Source organism: Stegastes partitus, unplaced genomic scaffold (genome assembly GCF_000690725.1).
Source record: "Stegastes partitus isolate 25-593 unplaced genomic scaffold, Stegastes_partitus-1.0.2 Scaffold147, whole genome shotgun sequence".
Taxonomy (NCBI): domain Eukaryota; kingdom Metazoa; phylum Chordata; class Actinopteri; family Pomacentridae; genus Stegastes; species Stegastes partitus.
In genome coordinates, this window is record NW_007577878.1 from 186,936 (window position 1) to 208,549 (window position 21,614).

Below are 21,614 nucleotides of genomic sequence, written 5' to 3' on the forward strand. Positions count from 1 at the left end.
ATGTTCATCAGTAAAACTGGTTCATGCCTGATTGTCCACTGCTACATGTTTTACTTGTTTTATGAGTTTTAATTCCATTTCATTGTTATTATTGACTGTCGGAAGAAAAGAACGACAAAAACATCACAGCATATGCGCTGTCCAAAAGAGGGAAAAAAATGTGGTCCAACTGAAATGTATTGGTTTGAAATTCGTAGTTGGGGACACGAAAAATTTGGGCAATACATGTCCCTGATCACCAACTAATAGATTAAGTTTCGTGACTATTTCATGAGCGTTGATGTCCGCCACTATACCAGTACAAACTCTTTTCGGCCAATTCCGCTCAAGTCTTCCTCATTCATGTGCTTAATGCCACCGTGTGGAGTCATTAAGTAGTGACGCTGGGGAAATGGCAGCCGACAGGGGAATCTGGCAGAGTTTAGAGTGCCTTATTATATTAAAGTATCGATATTATGCGGTAGTGTATCGATACACACATCGCACAAGGAAGGACGACGATATATCGCTGTATTGATATTTTGTCCCACCCCTACTTCTGAGTCTTTATTCTTTCTCCTTTCTGCACACTTTGGCCTGCATGTAATCTCGCTGTCATCACTCTGATATTGTGAGACCACTGTTGCTCTGACCTTTGCATCTTTTCTGTTGCTTTCTTGTTTTGTAGCAGAGACTTCCTGAAAACCACAGTGGATAAGAATGTCAGCTAAATTTATTAAATATAATCGAGAGTACTCTTGCAAATGCAGCCATTATGGAGGTCTAATTTAACTGATTTGCAGCCGCACTCTACCCTCCGTGTTGGAGGAGATTCAAGCTGATTCATGATCTGACAAACACTGTGATACATAACAGCAGCTCCCCTTTTTGTAGTGGTCTCTACTGTTCATTTTGATGCCTGGTACCACTGAAGGTATATTACCTTAAGAACACAATGAACACGACAAAAAATGCAGCTGATTACATAATACTTTATGTCCTATTTGACATGCTTAAGCTTAATTGCATTCCCACAGTATACAAGAGGCCATTTCATGTCATAAGCAGCACTGCACATGCAAAGGCCTAGAGCAGTTTCCTGCTTACATTCAAGCAGTAGCACAACTCAGAAGTTGTCAGCTCTCACATAATGCCTAAAACAAAAGAATTATGTGATGACACAAAGGCAGCCATCTTGGCACTGCTGGAAATTGGCATGAGTGAGAGACAGGTAGAGAAAAAACTGAAGATTTTCAAAACAGCTGTTCATTACACCAAGGGGGAAAAAATGCCCAACATGGTGCTACCAAATTTATAGCTGGTCGCAGCAGGAAATGTCTTTCTACCTCATGAGATGACTGCGCACTCATCCATTCCTGTGTCAGGAATCGTCGTCAGACCTCCAGGGACCTTAAAATGAGTGGGCACTGTCGAGAAATATAACTTGTTCGGCAAGGACAGATTGAAACCGACTTCTTGAAGCTGGTCTGAAGTCACACAGGGCAGGAAGAAGCCCTTCATCAATGAAAGGCAGAGGAAAGTCCAGTTACTCTTTGCTGGGGATCACAAGGATTGGACTGTTGATGATTGAGCTAAGGTTCTCTTCAGTGATGAATCCAATTTTCATTTGATGCCCACTGCAGCCAACTTACTGGTCAGGAGGAAGCCTGGAGAAGCCTACAAACCAGACTGTCTTGCCCCCTACAGTAAAACATGGAGGTGGATCAGTGACGATCTGGGCTTGTTTCAGTATGGGTGGAACAGGGCAAATGCAATTGTGTGAAGGGCCAATGAACCAGGTCATGTACAGGGCTACTCTTGAAAACAGTCTTCTTCCATCAGCTGGAAAACTCTTTCATGCCTCGAATGACTGGATATTTCCACAAGACAATGGCCCTTGCCACACGGCAAGGTCAGTTAAAGCCTGGATGGAGAACCAGTACATTAGAACCATGCCTTGGCCTGTTCAGTCACCAGATCTAAATCCAACTGAAAACTTGTGGAAAATCATCAAACGCAAAATGGAGAACCACAAGCCCAAAAACAAAGCAAATTTATTTGAATTTGTGCTACAGGAATGAGCTGCTGTGACAGCAGAACAATGTCAGAAGCTGGTGGAGAACGTGCCAAGACGCATCTCTGCAGTCATCAGAAACAATGGTTATGCAATCAAATACTAACTCCTGTGTGTCTCATGTGACTGAAACAGACAGAAAAGAAAACATGGAACGCCTAAAAGTACTGTTTTTGACAGTGCAATGCCACAGCTATTAATGTAAGAACTTAAGTGATTTTGGTTATTATCAAGAAAATCACGGAAAATGGCTAGATATATATTATAAATCAAACTCTTAAGGGCACCCCACAGGTCACCTCGTTGAGCAGGGGACCCATGAACAGAGGCTATAGTTCCCCGACGCAGCGGTCGTGGGTTCGACTCCCACTCACAACCCTTTGCTGCAGGTCTCTCCCCATTCTTCTCCCCCCTTTCCTGTCTATCTCTACTGCTCTAAAACAAAGGCAAAAAAGCTCAAAAAATATATTTAAATAAATACATTAAACTCTTATGAGCTGTTTTTGTTGTTATCATTATATTTGTCCAAACAAATGTACCTTTCGTTGTACCAGGCTTTAAAATGAACAAGAAATTGAAGAAAACAAGGGTGGTCTAATATGTGTTCCATGGCTGTATAAAGCACATGTGGTATGTTTATGTTATTGCATGTGAACAAGCATGAATAAGAGAATCAGAAAGAGGGCTTCCAACCTTTAAGTCTCAACTTGTCTGTCTTTATTAGATGAACTGACTTCCTCTGTTTAAGATGGATAATCAATCACAGTAAAGCACAACAATCACTGCTCCTGTCTGGGTGACCTGTGTCTTGAATGCGTGTCTTTATCTTTTATGTAAAAATCTAAATTAACTATCCTTGTTATGTGACTGTAACATTGCACATTTTGCTGTATGCATCTTACACATGCCTGCATTTGCCTGTGTAAGATGCATTAAAGAATTTCTTCATCTGTGTGTGTAACTGTTGGTCTGCTTTTCAACGTGTGTTTGTGTGTGCGTGTGTGTGCGTGTGTGTATTTGAGCAATGGCGTGTGGAAGGGAGTTAGAAGACATATTCAGACACTGTCTATTGATCTGTTTGACAGTCTCCTCATGTCTTTAACACGCCGCGGGATTGCACAATCACTCACATTGATAGCATGAGCCACAGGAAGAGAAGGAGGGGGGGTATGTGCCTCCCTCTAAAAAATGTGATGCTGAAAGAATAAATGAAGAAAAGGTGAATAAAGCAGGCATATATCCCCAACTGAAAAACATAATGTCTTGGGAAGAGCAGGGAGGGGAAAGAATCTGGGAGAGAAAAATGGGAATGTGATTTGAAAAAAAAAAGAAAAAGAAAAATAGCTGGAGTGGAAAACAGGAGAGACAGTACAGAAAGATAGAAGATGGTGCTTGAAACAATCCGGAGCGAGGAGAAGAAAGGGAGAAAAAAGCAGAAAAGAGCAGACAGAAAAATTTGGTGGATTAGGTGAGGAAAACAAGTCAGACAGTACATATGTTCTGTGTAACAGCCTCGGAGTATACAGAAGGAAGTGTGTGGCCATAATACATGTGGCAGCCCACACTACAAGATGGAAATCAAACTCTTCACATCAAGGAGGGGGGGGAAACAAGAGAAAGTGTGTATGTCTATATGAGATAAAGAGAAAAAAAAAACGGATCTATGGAAGAAACAAGGAGGAAGAAGAGCAAAATGGAGCTCTCTTGTGTGCTCAGCATATTAGAGGAGGTGCTGCGAGGCAACAGTTAAAAAGGGAGGGGTGTGACACCACATACACACACACGCACGCGCAACCGAACACACGCATAGACACACTTTTGTATATACTTGTTTGATCCGAACACACGTACGCTGACCCTCCCACACACACTTGCAATTACGCACAGACACACATACGTGCAGACATTAATTGATCCCGTTGCAGCAAAAGCTGGCAGAAAGGCTAGACATGAGGAAGCTACCCTGTGGCCTCTACCCACACACAAATAAACAGGCTACTCCTGCCACATTAAAGCAACGCACACTTCAATTAGGGAGCAGCTACAGAGGCAGCATGACTTAAGCATGGCAGACAACCTTCTCTGAGGAGTAGGATAGCACAGAGGACAGAGGTTATTGACATATTAACATCCAATTTCTATTCATTACGGGGTTTTCTTTGCATAAATACTTCTTAATGAGCTACTGGCTCATAATAAACTCTTTTTACAACACTGAAATGTGTCACACATGCTCTTTGGTGAGACATTACTATTTATATAAAAACACAAAAGTGTGCCTAGATGATGCAACTGCCCAAGTATCATGGGGGAATCCTAATGCCCATTTAGATTAAAGGGGTTCATTTAACCCTAGGGCCGTTTCTCTGCTGGTGAATTTGTTTGGACAAATCAGAGTCCAGAAAACAGACCAAGATTTTGTTAAGAAGGTGACCAGACTCAGAATGTTAGCAAAGGAACCGTGGAAGTGATTTGTTTGCAATATAATGGGCATATTTTCACCAAATAATGACTGTAAAAGCAATAACTGATCTGCCTCATCTAATGGTGACCGCGTGTTTGCCAATCGAAATTACTGACCGGTGATGGAAAAGATTGCTGTTGTGTGGCTTTACTGATCAATTCAGGCACACTTGAGGATTTGCTGCGTGAAGTGCAACCAAATCTTTGTGTAAATGCTGCAAACCAATATCACTTCATGCGTTTGGAAGCAGAGTAAGCAGGTGTCATTTGTGAAAGTCGTACATTTAAGCTGATTCATTAAGCACCCTGCAATTTAACATGTTTAAAATTGTATTCATGATTTATGATTGGATTGGATCGAACTAAACAATGACAATCCAGCTTCAGGAATGCAAACTCTGCCTTTAATCACTACATTAAAAAAGTACTTTTTTTTTGGAAGGCAATGAAGCCAATGGCAGCCTTATGTCTTTATATTCACTATACGTCCAACTTGGTATTTGTCAGTTCTCATTCCCTATTAATTTATTTTATTACTCCCATTGCCAATGCTGGCAAATGCTGCTTGTTCACTGGGAAATGAACAGCTGACACTATGCCTGTAAGATATGAAGGATGAAAACAATCCGTTATCACATCAATGCCAACCAAACACCTTGATAACAACATGTGACAGTAATTAATGAGAACATTTTCAGTTGTTTAATTTCCTTTTAATTGTTGTGTTTAGAGTCTTTATTTCCTAAAACCAAGGCTTTATCTTGCAAATAATATCAAGCCTGATATAAATCAGCGTTTCCCCACATTTTATCGTGGCACACCTAAGTTTGTTTCTAGAACATTTACCAATGTTTGTCCAAAGTTATTCAGATTTATGTCACTTCTCAGTGCTGAATCTCTGACCAGGAGCATTACAGGAGCACAACACTCAAAGCTCCATGCAGTAATGCCCCCATTCACCTCTGGATTTTATTCCAAACTTGAGCTATAAGCAATCATTATTCCATAAACCATGACAAGCTGTGATATATTGAAATTAATCTTCCCGTTTCCCAAATCACTGAAGTATTATATAGGCACCCAGTCTGTAAACAAAGAAATAAAGCCTGCCGAGATTAGTTCCTATCTAATATTTATTTTTACAATAGTGTTTATAAGCTAAGCCATATACAGCTGCACTGACCTGCTATTTTTAGACCTCCATTTCAAAGTAAAGATGCAGAACATGTAAAAACTGCTAACATAGAAAACATCAAAAATTACCAACTTTACCTCTTGAGCCACTGAACATTAGGAGAGCTCTTAAATTGATGCTTCAAATAAGAATAAAATGAAATTAGGTTTAAATGAGAACTGATGGGGGAAATAAAGCAGGCAGGAAAAAAAAAAGAAAAAGAAAAGAGACAACAACAAAAAAAAAGAACTTGGGGAGCCACATGATAATATTTGGTGTTACTGTTTTTCTTAATTGCTTTGGCACAATATTCAAATGATAATGAATATTTTCAAAACAACATGTGCAAACCTCCAAACCACAGGGGACTTGTTTACAACAGATTTGAATTTTCTCATTCTTTTAAACTAAATGCAAATCTTTGAGTATATTTATGCAAATTAATGGATACAATCGTTTACATTTTGGACAATTACCAATTAAATATATCTTGCAGATCAAAACGCATTATGTTGCTTGTCCACTGACGAGCTGTACTCTTCAAAACATGTATGAATTACTTTGTCGTGTACATCATCACATGCACAGTAATCCATTTAATTGGCAAAGTCTGTCATACATACAGTAGATGAATATCATTATAGTGATATAGATGTTGTGTATTGTCCACTCAGTTGCTAAATTGCCTGGCAGGTTCAACTTCAATTTCACTAATGACTGCAGATTTTCTCACATCTCCCATCAATCAATCACACCTTCTGTCAAGTTAGTTGACAGCTGCTATTCATGACATATTTATAGAGCTTGGCCACAACAGAATCACTACAATTTCTGAGCATAGAGGAACCTGGCCAGGTAAATAATGAACAGGGGCAACTGGCTGCCCAAGGAAGAGGAGGAGGAGGTAAGGATCTGCGGTGGTGAAGTGAGGGGAAGACAGCAGAATAGAAGAAGAGGCAGAAGAATACAAACAAATAGTGTCCCAGATGAAATACCAGCCACAACATTGGACCATGTAATCAACCACGGCCTCACAATGGATGAGCCAAGTCACTGTGTGCTGCCTAAAGCAGGTTACACTCCAGTGTCATCAAGTATCTAGTAATTCCACAAAGAAAACAAGAATGTGCAAAGTCAATATTGGAATTATTTAGGTTGTACTATTCTAGTACTCTAGAATTCAAGTTAAAAATACAGAAGAAAGTCAATAAAAGTCAGAATAAAAGTCAATGCATGTCTGAAACTAATGCTGTAAAAATAATACATGAGGCAACAGCACAGGACAGTGCATTGCAGCACAGTGCATCTTGTATATCTATTTGTGAATTCTAGGACTAGATGGCTGCTTTGTACTGGTGGCAGCAGAGCAGCAACAGCAAGAGATCTGCAACATCCATCCATCCATTTTTTATACACCGCTTAATCCTCACTAGGGTCGTGGGGCACTGGAGTCTATCCCAGCTGACTTAGGGTGAAAGCAGGGGACACCCTGGACAGGTCACCAGTCTATCACAGGGCCACACTTAGAGACAGACAACCAAGCACACTCACATTCACACCTGAAAAGCAATTAACCTCAACATGTTTTTGGACCTTGTGGGAGGAAGCCGGAGAACCCGGAAAGAACCCACGCTGCATGGGGAGAACATGCAAACTCCACACAGAAAGATCCGGTGCCACCGGGACGCGAACCAGCAACCTTCTTGCTGCGAGGCAACAGTGCTACCAACTGCTCCACCTGATCTGCAACATGGTGCTAGCAAATAATGCTATTACAGTGAGAGAGATCCAGAGTGCAACTTTAGAGGGCAAAGCCATCTTTCATAATATCAATCCTGTAAACTTCTCAACAGTAGACAGTGGTGAAAAGCTACCCGATGACCATGAAACAACTCTACAAGGTACCATTTGAGAACTAGAAAAGCACTCAGACAGCGCAGACCTCCGCCAAGCAGCTCATTTCCATCATATTGTGATTTCCAGCCAGTGTGAAAGTCCTGCGTTCATTTTATCTACACTATTAGATTCACGGAGAATAAGAACGGTCGTTCTGTACTCTCAAATATTTTGTACACTTAAGTTATTTCTGCAGCTACTTACTGGCTTTAAGCTGGTAGCTAATGCTATGCTAGGTTGGCATAACTACAGCCACGTTACTGCTAACATAAATAGACAGGGAGTAACTTAAGCTAACTTCACACAACTTTAGCAATGCAACATAAATGAAAAGCATGACCGACACAATGAAGCAAGCGTCAGTTGTCATGACACAAGGCAAAGAGAGACATGTTGAATCATTGTTAATGGCACAACGTCTTTATGAACTTATCTGTCAGTAGCTCCGCTCAGCCCACTCCTGTAATGCTGCCTGGCTGTAGCTTACTCCTGTACTACTGAGAAGACAGCGGCGAGGACTGAGGACTGAGTGGAGTCAGAGCTCCATCTAGTGGACAAACGGTGCAACGCCAGCATTCTGCACGACTGTGACACTTAGCGGCATTTACTGTTTTATGATAATAAGCAGATGGTAAACCAGAACATCACCAAAATGTAATCATCGGTTTATTGTGCCATTATCAACATTTCCCAAAAATTTCATGAAAATCCGTTCAGAACTTTTTGAGTTATGTTGCTAACAAACAAACCAACAAACCGATAAACATTGGCTAAAACATAACCTCCTTGGCCTGGTAATAACTGAGACAGAGTGGGACAGCTGCAGTATGTACAGGTAAACCACTGCTGTGTGCTACACCTACTATGTCATACAATGCTGAATGTTGTGGGTTTCCTTTACTGTAGGCCTGTGTATATTTGTTAATGTTGCAGAGAAGAACACAGAATACTTTGCTGTTACAGTTCGATTCCAAAGCAAAATTGATTTAATGCTTTACTTCTTGTGTTTTAGTGAATAGCAGAGCTGGAAAGAGGAGAAATTCTTCACACCTTTTTGTTTGTACATTAGGGCTGGTTTTAATCTGGCCAAGGACAGGACATGTGGCCAAAATGTTACAGGTCACCGAGGTAAGGTAGATGTTTCAGACCAATGCTGGGGTAGCATCATCATGTTTACTGCAGTATCTGAGACTGGTATGATTACACATGTTCCCAGTATTCGTCCAGACAAAACCCAGAAACTCTTGACATACTTGAACACCCTCTACAATGATCTTATCTCTGAGAACAAGAGATTAACTTGTGTTTGTTAAAAAGCCATGGTTTTCTCTCCACCAAAAGATGCTGATGGCGTTCCTTCTACAACATTCTCCGTTCCTGAGTCTGGCTGAAGAATTATCAGTTTTGAGACCACATGTCTCAGCTTGCTGAAATTGACGCTGCTTGGCAACATGGCAACTTGCCAGGTAGTGTTCATTATGTTACAGTGTTAGGCTATACAATAATTTTATTTTTTAAATTGTATTTTCTAATTTTTTGTTCAATTTTTCTTCACTTAGCTGTACAACAGTGTATCTAACGTGAAAAAAACAACAGCTTCATTTCCATTTAACTGTGAGTATAATGTGCAATGTAACACTTTTTGTTTCATTTGCAATCTGCATCTGAATCAGTTTGCTACACAAAAGCAGTCAGTCAGCGACTCAGAAATAACATTCTGCAGCGAACAGTAATGCCAATGAAAAAAAACAGGGGAAGACAAATGTGGATTTAAGGGACATTTCCAGGGACCCCTGCCATACTGACAAGTCACCTGAACATTTATACCACCATTGTTTGCACAGTGCCAAAGGAACTTCTCATCTTCAGAGCACTGAAGTTGGTTTGAAGCATCGTTCTCCAGTGCATCCTTGATGTAATTTTTGTGAATGACAAAAGAGTATTGTGACTCTGAATCTGAGTTAAATGTTTGGGGTGATCTTTTGCAGGTGAACTATGTTTTTGTGCTGCACCGCATAAATAATATATTTGACAAATGCGTCGAGAGCTTTAAAATGTTTCAAGAAATCAATCAACGCAATTGAAAGGAAAACTCTGGCACTTATGGCACAATGTCCTTACTATCTGACTCAGTGCTTTGTATTAATAATAGTGACATTAAAATCTATTTTAATCAAACAAAGCAGTTGTAACTCTGCTGGAATGTTGACTATGAAATGAGAACAAAGCTGATGATGTGTGCATTAAAATCTATAAATTTTGGATCATAAGTCACAGGAACAAGCCTGGCATAAAAGGAGCAGAGGTGAAATTGTAAAGCAGTCGGAATTCCATTAAAAAGGTAAGCACTGTGCTAGAAATCTAATTTATAGCGCAGTAATTGAAGTTGATCTTGGCACAAATTGTTGCTGCTAACTACAATGAATTATTCATCATGATTTTTTTTTTTTTTTGGAAAATGTAAATATGCAAATAGACAAGCACACTAACATAGGGAACCTGTATCACATGTACTACCGATGAAACTAACACATAGAAATAAGTTGCTGTGTAGCAGTAGCATAGAGAAAGTCAAATAGAGGCATACAGTAATCTACGATTTATTAACATGTAAAAATTACTGTTTGACATTTTGGGAGGTAAGTAAATTTACTTCTGTGCCTGAGAGGGAGAGAGCAGGGAACACCACACACACACACACACACACACACGCGCACACACACACACACACACACAACAGCCCCTTGTCAAAGCCACAAATATAACCTAATTCTGTGGGAAACACTGGGAACACATCTCTGCACTGCGAATGATGAAAGATAAATACATATAATTAGCTCTCGGACATTAACACAGACCACAGGGACCAGAGGAAGGTACCAGTGTGAAGCTGCAGGTACGTTGCCTCCTGCTGTGCTGACATTTTGGTCACTAAAATATAAGTCAAAGCGACTTTGGTGATGGCCTCCCACCAGCAGATCAGAACTGTTACCTTTTTTCAGTGAAGTATGTCTATATGCTTAAGTTCAGATACAAACATTGGTGTTTCCCAGAGGATAACCATGGTACCACTGGTTATTCCATAATACTTCACCGGTGTTTATTTGCTGCTACAGCTGTAAAGTTAAAGTTATTCAATTAAAGAAACTAAAAATGTTACTAACTATTTAAAATTTTAGAACTGTATGAAAGGCATAAGTCAAGTCGAAATGATGCCTTATGTATTATTCTGATGGGTATCGTCTTCTGTTATTAGACGATTGTCTTTTCTTCAGAAACCTTAAAAGGTTTCTTTTGTCACTGTGCAGAGAGCCCTTAAAAGTAAAAGCAGTAATTTTAAGAGGTAAGTTTTTGAAAGGTTAGAAATGAAAATAGCTACTTGACATTAAACAATGAAAAGCTTTTAAAGTTGAGGTTAAGCATTGATGGATTGCAGGTCAGAACTAAATCAGGGTACAAGCCTGTGTCAAACCATTTTCAATGTGATGCGACTGCAGGTTTTTCAAACCGAGTTGTGCTGCCCTACTGTTGTGTAGCTTATCTGAATGTGAGTACGAACTGCAGTGTCTTATCATGGAAAAACGGGCCAGATTTCTCCCTGATTAGTAGATGTACAGTAAAACTGAAAGGTAAATTCATAAATTGTCATTATGGTTCTCATTACTTTGTATATTACTGAACAAGACAGATTATCATTACCACATTAACTTTACTACAACTGCCTTTAACAAGCAGGCCAAGCTCAGAGAATTTTGGCATCCTTTCTTGGCATCTGCAGCGCATTTGGATTTGGAAGCAAATTGAACTGGTCTGTGTCACAAAACAGGAAGAAAGCATTGCTCTTCTAGAACAACTGATGCTAAAGCTTGCAGAGTTTCTGGCAAAGACAGATGGTGGAAGGAGTGAAGTCTTTTTTTTTTTTTCTTTTTCTTTTTTTAAAATCACTTCTGTCATGTATACTTCCTGTAACGCCAGAGAGAGGGAACGAGGACATGAGTAATGACAATACCAAAGAATGCCACAGTATCTGTCGATACAATAGGACCATCAGGCACTTTGGTATGAGCACTAACGTATTTAACTTAACTTGACCTGACCAACTAATACCTATCTGTACTTCAGCTTAAACTGAAGCCTTCAATTGCTTTGACTACTTACATTTGACCTGACATTTTCTCATACTCAAAGTCCTCTCAGTGTTCAGCTTCATTTAGTGCACCTACTCAAACTGACACTTCTTTATTCAGCACACACACGCAAGATAAAACTCCACAGTTTTAACTGCCATTCCAACTTGTTTCAGTGCTTCGCCCTCAGGAACAAAGGTTAGGCTTTGTCACCTCTAATGTCTTCACCTTCAGCTTTTATTGTCATACAGAGACATCTCAGAAATGTCTGGCTATGCTGTAAGTGGGCATGTTTCAAATATTTTGTTTTAACTGCAAATCTTGCACAGCAAGGACACGTCAATGATTCATCTCGCTGTAATTATGGTGTAAACTTCGAAAGCTGCATGCTATTTCATTAAACACCTTTAACCCTTCATCTTAACAAACCACAAATGCTCGACAACAGTTCTGTCGCGCTATTGTTTATCCGGTTTAATGGTGCCAAGCGTTTTCCGTTTCCCTCTGTGCTCACAGCAGATCATGCAGCAACTCTCTATCAGTCAGTCAACCAGAGAACTGTGCCAGTGAAAGCCAGCAATTCCACAGCACATTTGACAGTATCTGAAGCCGAGAATTGGGATTTCTACAAACTGCAGTTGGCAAACCATTGGTGAAATACTTGGAGTCACCCATCTGAGCTGAAAAACTCAAATTGACTGTACGTTTCGCTCTGCACCAACCATCAGAGGCGGCGAAAATGTACCGTCTTGTTGAAGCAAATTAAACAACAATTGGAAATGCCTCTGGAAGCTAAATAATTGCAGTGATCGCATGGCACAGACTTTCAGATTTTGATGTTGTTGTTTTTTTAAAGAACCATTTACATAAAAGACACAAAAGCAATGGGGGGAAAAAAACAAAAACAAGACCCATTGGGCACTGAGGAGAGCAGACGGAAAAACAAAGCCGGCAGTTAGGGAGTCGGTGAAAGTCTGCTGTGAAATACAGTTAAGCTGGGGTGAAACTTCTTGATGGAACCACAGCCTCTCTCGATGATAAGCTGAACTTTGTGTGCTGACTGTGTGCGGGAAAAAAAAAAGAATTGCAATAAAATGAACCAAAAAAAAAACAAAAAAAACCTGAAGTGTCATTACATGGGGTTTGTGTGTGGGCTAATGCAGCTAGCCATGCTTGCGTACTCATTGTGCATGCATAAGTGTACGCATGGAAGACCAAGTACGTGCTATTTATGCTCTTTAAAGGAACAAATGGACTGTTTCATCTCAATAAACAAAAGACGAGTAACATATGCAGCTAACAGGCTTCTCTCACTGCCATCTGTCTGGATATGGAATGGTATTTTGGCAGCTCAGAACACACAGTGAGCACAATGTTGTATTTTGTGGGAAAAGTAGAGTATGTGTGTTTGTATCCGTGTGTGTGTGTTTGAGACATTAAGTAAACTCAATGTATAAAAGCATTCTAGGTGCACTTTTGTGACTGAGGAGCCCAAAAACACGGCTAATTTTGTTTGTTGCTTCAGTACATTTTTGTTCATATTTGTCTGCGTGTGTGTGTTTGCGTGTGTGTGTGTGGTTTAGTTGTGAGTGTCAGAAATCTGTGGGAGATCAACCGACAGATTTCTTGATTAAAGCCAGCTGTTTCTCTTCATTAACCAAAATCCCATGCATGCATTGACAATCTGCACGCACGCAAACACACACACACACACACACACACACACACACACAAACACAAACAGCTGCAATCAAAATTCACCGCATGACACTTCTGAGAAAAACTGAGCCACTTCCTAAAAATGATGTTTATCATGAACAGAACTGGATTTTACTGGTCAGTTTTCTGGTATTCATCTTTTCTCCAATACTTTTTTCAATAAAATAAGAAATCTTTGTCGACCATTTTTATGTTGTTAAGATTTCCTGACATGCCCATAATCCATTTATTATTTGCTCAAATGTTCTTTTGCTTTATTTTGTGCAGGTTATTAAGTTATTTATTTAAAACACATTGTGTTGCTCTTAGAATTAGCGCAGTCAACACCAAATGTCACTTTTAAAAACATAACCTGTCTCCCAGCAGAATTAGGGACGCAAAAACAATTTTTATAATGAATTAAGTGATAGGATGTTTTGAATTAGTGCTTTGTTTTTTCATTATTTATTTTCCTTAAATTCCCTAAATCGTTAATCGTAAATGACGCTGCTTCTTTTTCCTTTTATTTCTTCATACCGGGAAGTTTACAGGTAAAGTGAATCACAGATTTTATTATACATTTGGTTCCTACTTCTGATGCTGTGTCAGTTTTCAATCAGCACCAAAAACACTAAACAAAAACATCAAAAACAGAAATTTGCTGCTTTACTTAAACATGAAAGAAAGGCGCTGAAGTGGTCCAAACTGGAGCTAAAACTCAAGACAGACAAATACTGGATTGAACATTCCACATGCTGAGAGAGTCCACGCTGCTGCCCTCCTGGACTTGTTTATTTTAAATGGAATAGAATATAAAAATGTAGACACAAAGGTGGATTAGGCTAAAAATGCGGTCTAATAAATTCCTTTGTTCAACATAATATAGGTGTCCTGTCTTCAGTGCTGCCATATTCATTGCCAGAGCAGAGAACACTCACCACAGAAGACCATTGTAATCTTTAGCTAAAAGGTCTATATAATAACCTCCTGTCAATGTGATGCAGAGTTAGCCGGACAGTTTATGTATGAAAGGTAGTTAGGCTTTAACTGAGACAGGAGGCGAGAATAAGATATGACAAGGGCAAAGCAGTGGCAGGGGGGAGAAAAAAAAAGGTCTCGTTTTGCAAAGGGGAAGCTCTGAAAAAGGACTTCTGTGTAGCTAACCAAATTAATCATTTAACTAATTAACCAAATTAATCATTTCATTAATCATTGTGCCAACAGGAGTCACTGCAGTCAAAGGACCGTCTCATATTGGCTGTTTTAGAGGAGGAGGAAGAACCTTTGTGGAAAATTAATGGGGCTCTCACTTGGTGCTCTTACAGGGGTTGGCACAGCATTAAACGACTTGTGAAATCTTGGGATATCAAACCTAAACCCGGTGTGCACAAATACGCTGCCTTATGATAGGAAAATAAAATAAAAAAGCAGAACGTAAGAGGAATTAGGCATTTAAAGAAACCCTGGTAAAAACAATGGAAAAGAATAACCCTTTGTGAAGCCTGCTTTTGTCATGTAGGAGGACATGGCAATGACTTTTATTCAAATATCTTTATATCATTTACTCTAACCCTATACCATATCAACTTCCACACAAAACAAAACACAATGCAGCTGTGTGAATTGATTTGTTTGCTTTCACTCAATGTGAGTGACACAACCAGACACACACACACACAAGTGACTCCAACGCTGCTGAAGCTCAGCAGCACTTGTGGATTGGACCACAAACGCCGCAGACAAGAGGAAGTTATCTTAGATCCTGACACATAACACTCTCAGCCTCTCACACACACACACACACACACACACACATCTGTCCCTCGAAGAATCATGTCAGAAGCTTTCTCTCTCACACAGTCTTAAACTGTGCCTCCACTCAAAATAAATCCCCGGACTGAGAGTGGAAATAAGAACGAGAAAGTAAGAGAGCAAGAGAGAGAGGGATAGAAAGTGCAACAGAAAGACAGACAGAGAGAATGAGATGGGATTACAGGGATAATGCGAGCAGATGGAGGGAGGTCGAGGCTCCGGCAGGACTCTCCACTCCAAACGGATTAAAAGACTTCACCCGAGCCACCAACAACCGAATGGATGCCGTGTTCCTCACGCTTGAGACACCGAGCTGAATCGGACTCGCCCCCCGCTGCCCGCCGTTAAGCCCGGAAATGAAAACTTGCCATCTTTCAGTGTGAAGCGGTAAACAGTTAGGTCACGAAAATGTAGGTCTGTTTCAACCCACCGCCCCTCCTCCCCCCTTCTTCATCTCCAATCAAACTCATAAAAGGTTGGGCTTTTAGGCTTTTTTTTTTTTAAACCCATCCATTTAGGAAACATTTACGCTGATCCTTCCCTGGAAACTTTGTAATAACATGCAGCCTGACAGAGCAAAACACAACCGAAGTCAAAAACAGACACACCAGAGGTACATGCAAGATTCAATCACCCAAACAAGCACTGGTCAGAGAGGGATTTGGACACATAGCAACAATATGCGCTGTGTCTCTAATCTTTAAATACACTAAGTCTGTTCACACTTAATGTTCCGCTCATCCTCACTGGATCTGACTCAATCCAAAATGCTCTCCCTAAACATTCATTTCCTAAAAATGTAGATGATGCTGCTTCACACATAGTATTTCATTTTTTTGAAAATGAAAATGACACACAGTTTTTCCGTATCTATTCCTCTACCACCAATATCCTGACAATTAATTCTTGAAAAGACTGTCAGGCTATTATTCAATCTGTCTCCTGTGTGTTTGATTTCTAGTAATTTGACCCAAAAAAAAAAAAAAGAAGAATAAAACATAGTCTGACAGAAATTATGGAATAAGTTTGACAGAGTGCATGGACAATTAAAAACAAAAAAAGACATCATCTAACTTTTTTATCAGCTGGTAAAATGTGTTCTACATGTTTTAATTCCTCCCAGTATTGGACGCCTGCCTATGACAACACACACCGGGTGAAAACTGAGTGTCTCTTTATAATTAAACAACATAAGCTACATCATTTGATACAGCTCTCACAGCAGATGATGTATTACTGAAACAGAAAGATGAAATGTCACATTTAACACTGGAAATAATAGTTTTTTTTCCATCAATATTAATGTGCTTAAAAGGAAATTGTTGAGACAAATAGCCAACATTGCACGAGGCTACCGGGAGTGTAAGGAAGCACACTGTGCCAGGAGCAGGCTCAGCTTATTTTCTGCATCAGGATAGCTCACATTACCAAGACCAATAGGTCACATTGATTGGGTCACTCCTTCAGTCAAATGCTGTTAACTGGTCTTAATGGAACAAGTGTCTTTCCAGTAAACTTGTACACACAGACAGACAGATACATAAATAAACTGAGATAGAATCAAGTGCACGCTCAATATTAGACTTTTCCTCTACATAATACATCATGTTTTTGCCCTCTATGTTCCTGCCTTCAGTGCTCAGTGCCGCAGTCAATTAGCCCACTGTTTCATCCCTTCACAAATGCATTTATTAATTTGAATGTGGCTGTATGTTAACTTTCTCTCTGTCGTTTTGTTTTATCCGCAGGTGATAATTAACCTGTTGGTATGATGGCCGTGACGCACCTCGCCTCTCCCCTGACATCCCAGCATCTGTTGCTGCTGGCAGCGGCAGCAGACACATTCACGCTGCACTAATTTATCCAAGCACATGAATCATCATCAGCACTGATGAATGTCACTCAGTTTAACCTCCACTGTAAACACAGGACACTCTGACACTGCTTACAGCCAGACTCCCCCTGGGAAAACTTGAACTTTTCTGATTTCAAAGACTAAGCAGTATTCGCCCTGGTTAGTGGATGGATGGGAAGCCACCCGGGAATAGTGTTTCTGAAAACTGATGGTGCAAGGAGCCAGTGGTTAGCGCTTAGCACAACAGGAGGGTCAAGGTATAGAGCCCTAGCTGACAAGGGTACATAGAGGGGTTTATGAGTGGAGTTTTCACGGATTAGTGTGGGTCTCCTGACACCTCAAAGAACCATGACCTTCCCCTAACTTCCACTAAAACGACGACCTCAGACACACAGTGCCTGCCCACTGAGCCAGTTACCAGTTATTTTCAAACACAATTCCTCCAAAGGAATGAATAAAGTATAATTCAGCACATCAGTCACAACGTATTTGTGTTTTCCTGCCAAGTCCTAATTACACTGGTAAGCATATAATGGATCCTGTACAGAGAATTCAAAGCTCAGGTGCAGGGAACTTAGAGGGATTTTTTTTTTTCGAGAGAAAAAGCACTTTGCAACGACGTTACACCAAACAGTGTACATCCACTGATCAAAAAACAAAGATATATTCGATATTGGCTTCAAGATATGTCTTATAATGTAGAATGTTTGAGTACAGTTTCTTTGGGACAATGTCATAAGAACTGCAGTGAATCAAAATGCGTACAGGTTCTGCTCCCTCTCCGTGCGTATTTACGCACGCAATTAATCCAGAATGTGAAATTCAGCTGTCACAAAGAGACAAATTAGTCTATTATAGAAAAGCTAATGTGTTACTAGTATGATGTAGTACGACTTGTGTTTTTTATACCACTTGCCATTGCAGGAAGCGCACACATGAAAGCGCACACAAACCGTCTTATTCGATCACTGTGACTCACTCTCTGCCCCAGTCATTCTTTTTCACACACTCTCTCTCTCTCTCGCTCTCGCTCTCTCTCTCTCACACACACACACACACACAGTGCCGCTCTCTCACACGTGTGCTCCATCTTTTGCTCACCTCGTTTATCCTGTACTTTGACAGTGATCTCCACCAGAGGCTCAGTCTCTCGGTCCAGTCTCCGTGATATGACTATATCCCCGCTGTCCCGGCTCACGCTGACCGGAGAGCTCTCCACTTCGGGCTCCACCAGTTCAAACGTGGCCGTCTGAAACCTCACCGGGTTCAGGTTCATCACCACCGAACCGATGCCTGCATCCTCGGACACATTGATCAAAACGGGACTGTCTGATTCCATGACTGATCTGGACTTTCGCGCTGGTACTTTATTTGGCGATTTCGGTGTCCTTTTACCCAGTTGGGGAGTCAGCGTTTGCGCCACGGGCCATTGCCGTGGATTTATCTCCACTGCGATGCACTGGCTCGTGCGAGGTGGCCACCCGCGGTCCCGGGCAAACACTTTAAATTTGATCGGTCCATCCAGACCCAAGATGGAGTCAACAAGGAGGATGTCACCGGTTTTTGGCACCGCGTAGAAACTCCCGTTTTTGGGCAGGGCAAAGTAGATGAGCTCGGCGTTCTTGCCGCTGTCATCGTCCCGCGCGGTCACCGTGTAAATCGCCGTGCGGAGCGCAGTAGCATCATCCAGACTCAGTTTCACATCGGCACCGGGGAAAGTGGGCTGGTGGTCGTTGGTGTCCAAAACATCCACTTTAATAGACGCCACTTCGGTGACAAGTGGACACTGGTCTTCATCTTCCCCGGAAAGTCCCGCGCATTGCCTGCAACACAAACCCAGACCCAGTGCGTATTCAGCCCGCTCCTCTCTGTCCAAAACCCCAGAAGTCTTCAATAAAATATGTCCCCGTTTGTGGTGCGCAAAGACGCGGAAATTCTCGCTCCCTTCTCCCAGGAGTTTGAAGTGCGCTGCCGCTGAACCGGATTCTCCAGCACCGCATAGCCTTTGCGAGTTGAGCCGTTTTAACGGGACGCTCAGTCCGTTGACCCGGGAGCCTGGAGACGAGTTCTCAAAGACATGGCCGTGAAAGAACGGCACCTGCTCCGTCGTCCGGTTCCCTACCGCGCATGAAATCAAAAAGGGCAAAAACGCAACCCAAATCATGACTGGATATCTCTTTGGCTCCACTGCACTAAAGCGCCCGTGCCTCGCCGAGATCCATGTGTGCACCCGTTCCTTGAGGGATATTTCTCCGCTTTCCCGTTATGATCCAAAACTTTCAATGGATTGGAGCGCATATATTTGTTGGCACCATACTTCAACTCGACGCAGGAGAACTTTGTCTCTATGCGTTTTTGTAGTGCGTCCTTCTTCAGTCCTGTCCTCCTCTGTCTGCTGTCTCACCAGCAGCGCTGTCTGTCTGTGCGCGTTCCAGGAAAAAAAAAATGCCTCTTACAGCTCGAGTGCGCGCTTACCTCCTTTCGCTTCCTCGCTCACTCTTGCGTGTGTTTCCGACCGATATCTCACGGGCATCACTTAATCCGTGAGTTGCTGCAAACTGTGCGCAGCCTCACACCGCCTCCCCTTTGAGATGGATCAGACTTTTTTTTTTTTATCATTATAAGGAAATCATTTTTTCTTTGCACCTCACATGCTCTGGTGAGAGGAGGGCCATCACGAGGAATATCGCACAAAAAACCGGTTGTTTTACGCACACAAGCAGGACAATGCATCTGATACAGAGAGATGCGACGGTAATGGATTCTCTCATAGGAAATGAACTTCTCAGCAAAGCAGCCGCGAGTCGAATCAACTCGTGCCCGCGCCTGTGCGTGTCAGGGAGATCCTCGGGGAAACGACCCGACCTCCATTCTCCCGGTGATCAATGCCCAGTCTTGCACATCCAGATCCATCACTCCTCTTTCCAATAACACGTCAGTCCATTGGATTAAAATAATGTAAAAATCGATCATTTTAAAACGCCTCCAGGGGGGCAAAGAGAAAAGAAAGGCTTACAGCTTCCGGGAAGGACTCAGAAAGACTCCAGAGCTGTTTCCATGTCACCCAGAAGTGTTCTATTTCACCATGTTCATCACCCACTGTTTGGTAGTGTTTGGTCTCCAGGGGGGTCTGTGGAAGTTGAAGGCAGGTTTTCGGCTCAGTGAGAACAGACTTTGATACAGCCGATACGTTCGTTTCATACTGTAAATATCAAGTTTCAACCTCATATTACCTCTTCCTCACATGTACACCGAATTCAATACCGAATCGACACGACCCAGTGGAGATCCCTGCTAATAAATCTGAGCCTGTGGATCCGAGGCATGCTGCGCGGTCATTATCTCATCCAAAATACCAGCTTTCTTTATGCTTTTGTGCTGTTTGAACTCCTACTCACTAAAACACTGCAACCTGTGCAGTTTTAAAAGTTGAACATCAGCAGTCCTTGGATAACAGAAGTTTAAGGCTGTACACCCAAAAAAAAAAGAGAAAAAAAAACTGTGTTCATTTATTCACTCGGTTTGGTTTAGTGTGGGAGTGAATTTCCATCGGTGTTTAGCATAACATTTAAAATCAGGATGTGAAGGTGAGTTCTCTCCGCAGTGTTTCAGAAGTGAATACAATCCGAGTCGTCCAAGATGCACTACAGAGGATGACTGAACGATGGTTGAAAGCTGAGCCACTATCTTTAGTCTAATCACCGTGCATAAACACTCCAATAATCTATGCTTCCGTGCAAAACAAACGACTGTAAATGAGTATAAATAATGTGCAGCTTGTGGCCTTGGCTGCGGTTTATGTTTTTGCTTTTTTTTTTCCTCTTCCACTTAAAACACATACAATCCACCAGTGAGCTACATTAATTTGACTTGTTTAAGGCAGCCGTACCTGCAGGGAAACTTTCTTGGAATCGTATCACGACTAATTATCTTAGTCCACATAAATACTTACTTTAAAAAAAAAAACACCAGATTATAATATACATTTTATTTATTTATTGTTTATTTATCTATTTACGCTACAAAGGCACATGTAGACGTCTATGATTTGTATGTCTCACTGGGTCATTAATAGCCATAACTGACTGATAAAATGGCTTCATTCACTTATTATGAATTGAATAAAAGGAATCGATATTTTCTTTATATAATTCTTGACCTGATGAACCCTGGATCATTATAAAAATCTGCATCATAAATAGTTTTCAAGGCCTGTGCACTCCTGTGGTGTGGTGGTTTATTGCACTGTGTGACAGATTTGCTCTATACGGTGTTTTTTAGGTAATGATTTTTCTGTTATCCTGTTGGTGATTTAAACCCTATTAATAGACCAAAATAACAACTGATATTTCTATGTAACATCGTATCTGCCATAATCATCGCCATACACACAGTCCCAAAGCAAAAAACAAACAGAGGGAGAAGCGGAGAGCTCCAGACAGAGATAGATTTGGTCAGCTGTTAGGCCTGACTGTGGACTAATATTCCCCACTGTGGCACAGACAATGGCCCAGTGATCACTAGACTGAATCATCT

At 41.2% G+C, this 21,614-nt stretch overlaps 1 protein-coding gene across 1 annotated transcript in view; it reads right to left on the reverse strand.

Moving 5' to 3' along the window:
- The window catches only part of LOC103355413 (neural-cadherin-like), a gene marked incomplete at its 3' end in the record, with an annotated part of 205,800 nt that extends 186,558 nt beyond the window's left edge, over positions 1-19,242 (reverse strand). Inside the window, exons 1-2 of the mRNA XM_008279205.1 lie at positions 18,474-19,242; positions 18,180-18,437 (exon numbers count right to left, since the gene is read on the reverse strand). Coding sequence (XP_008277427.1) covers positions 18,180-18,437; positions 18,474-19,242 — 1,027 coding nt within the window. The remainder of the gene's footprint in view (positions 1-18,179; positions 18,438-18,473) is intronic.
- Positions 19,243-21,614: the final 2,372 nt, after the last annotated feature.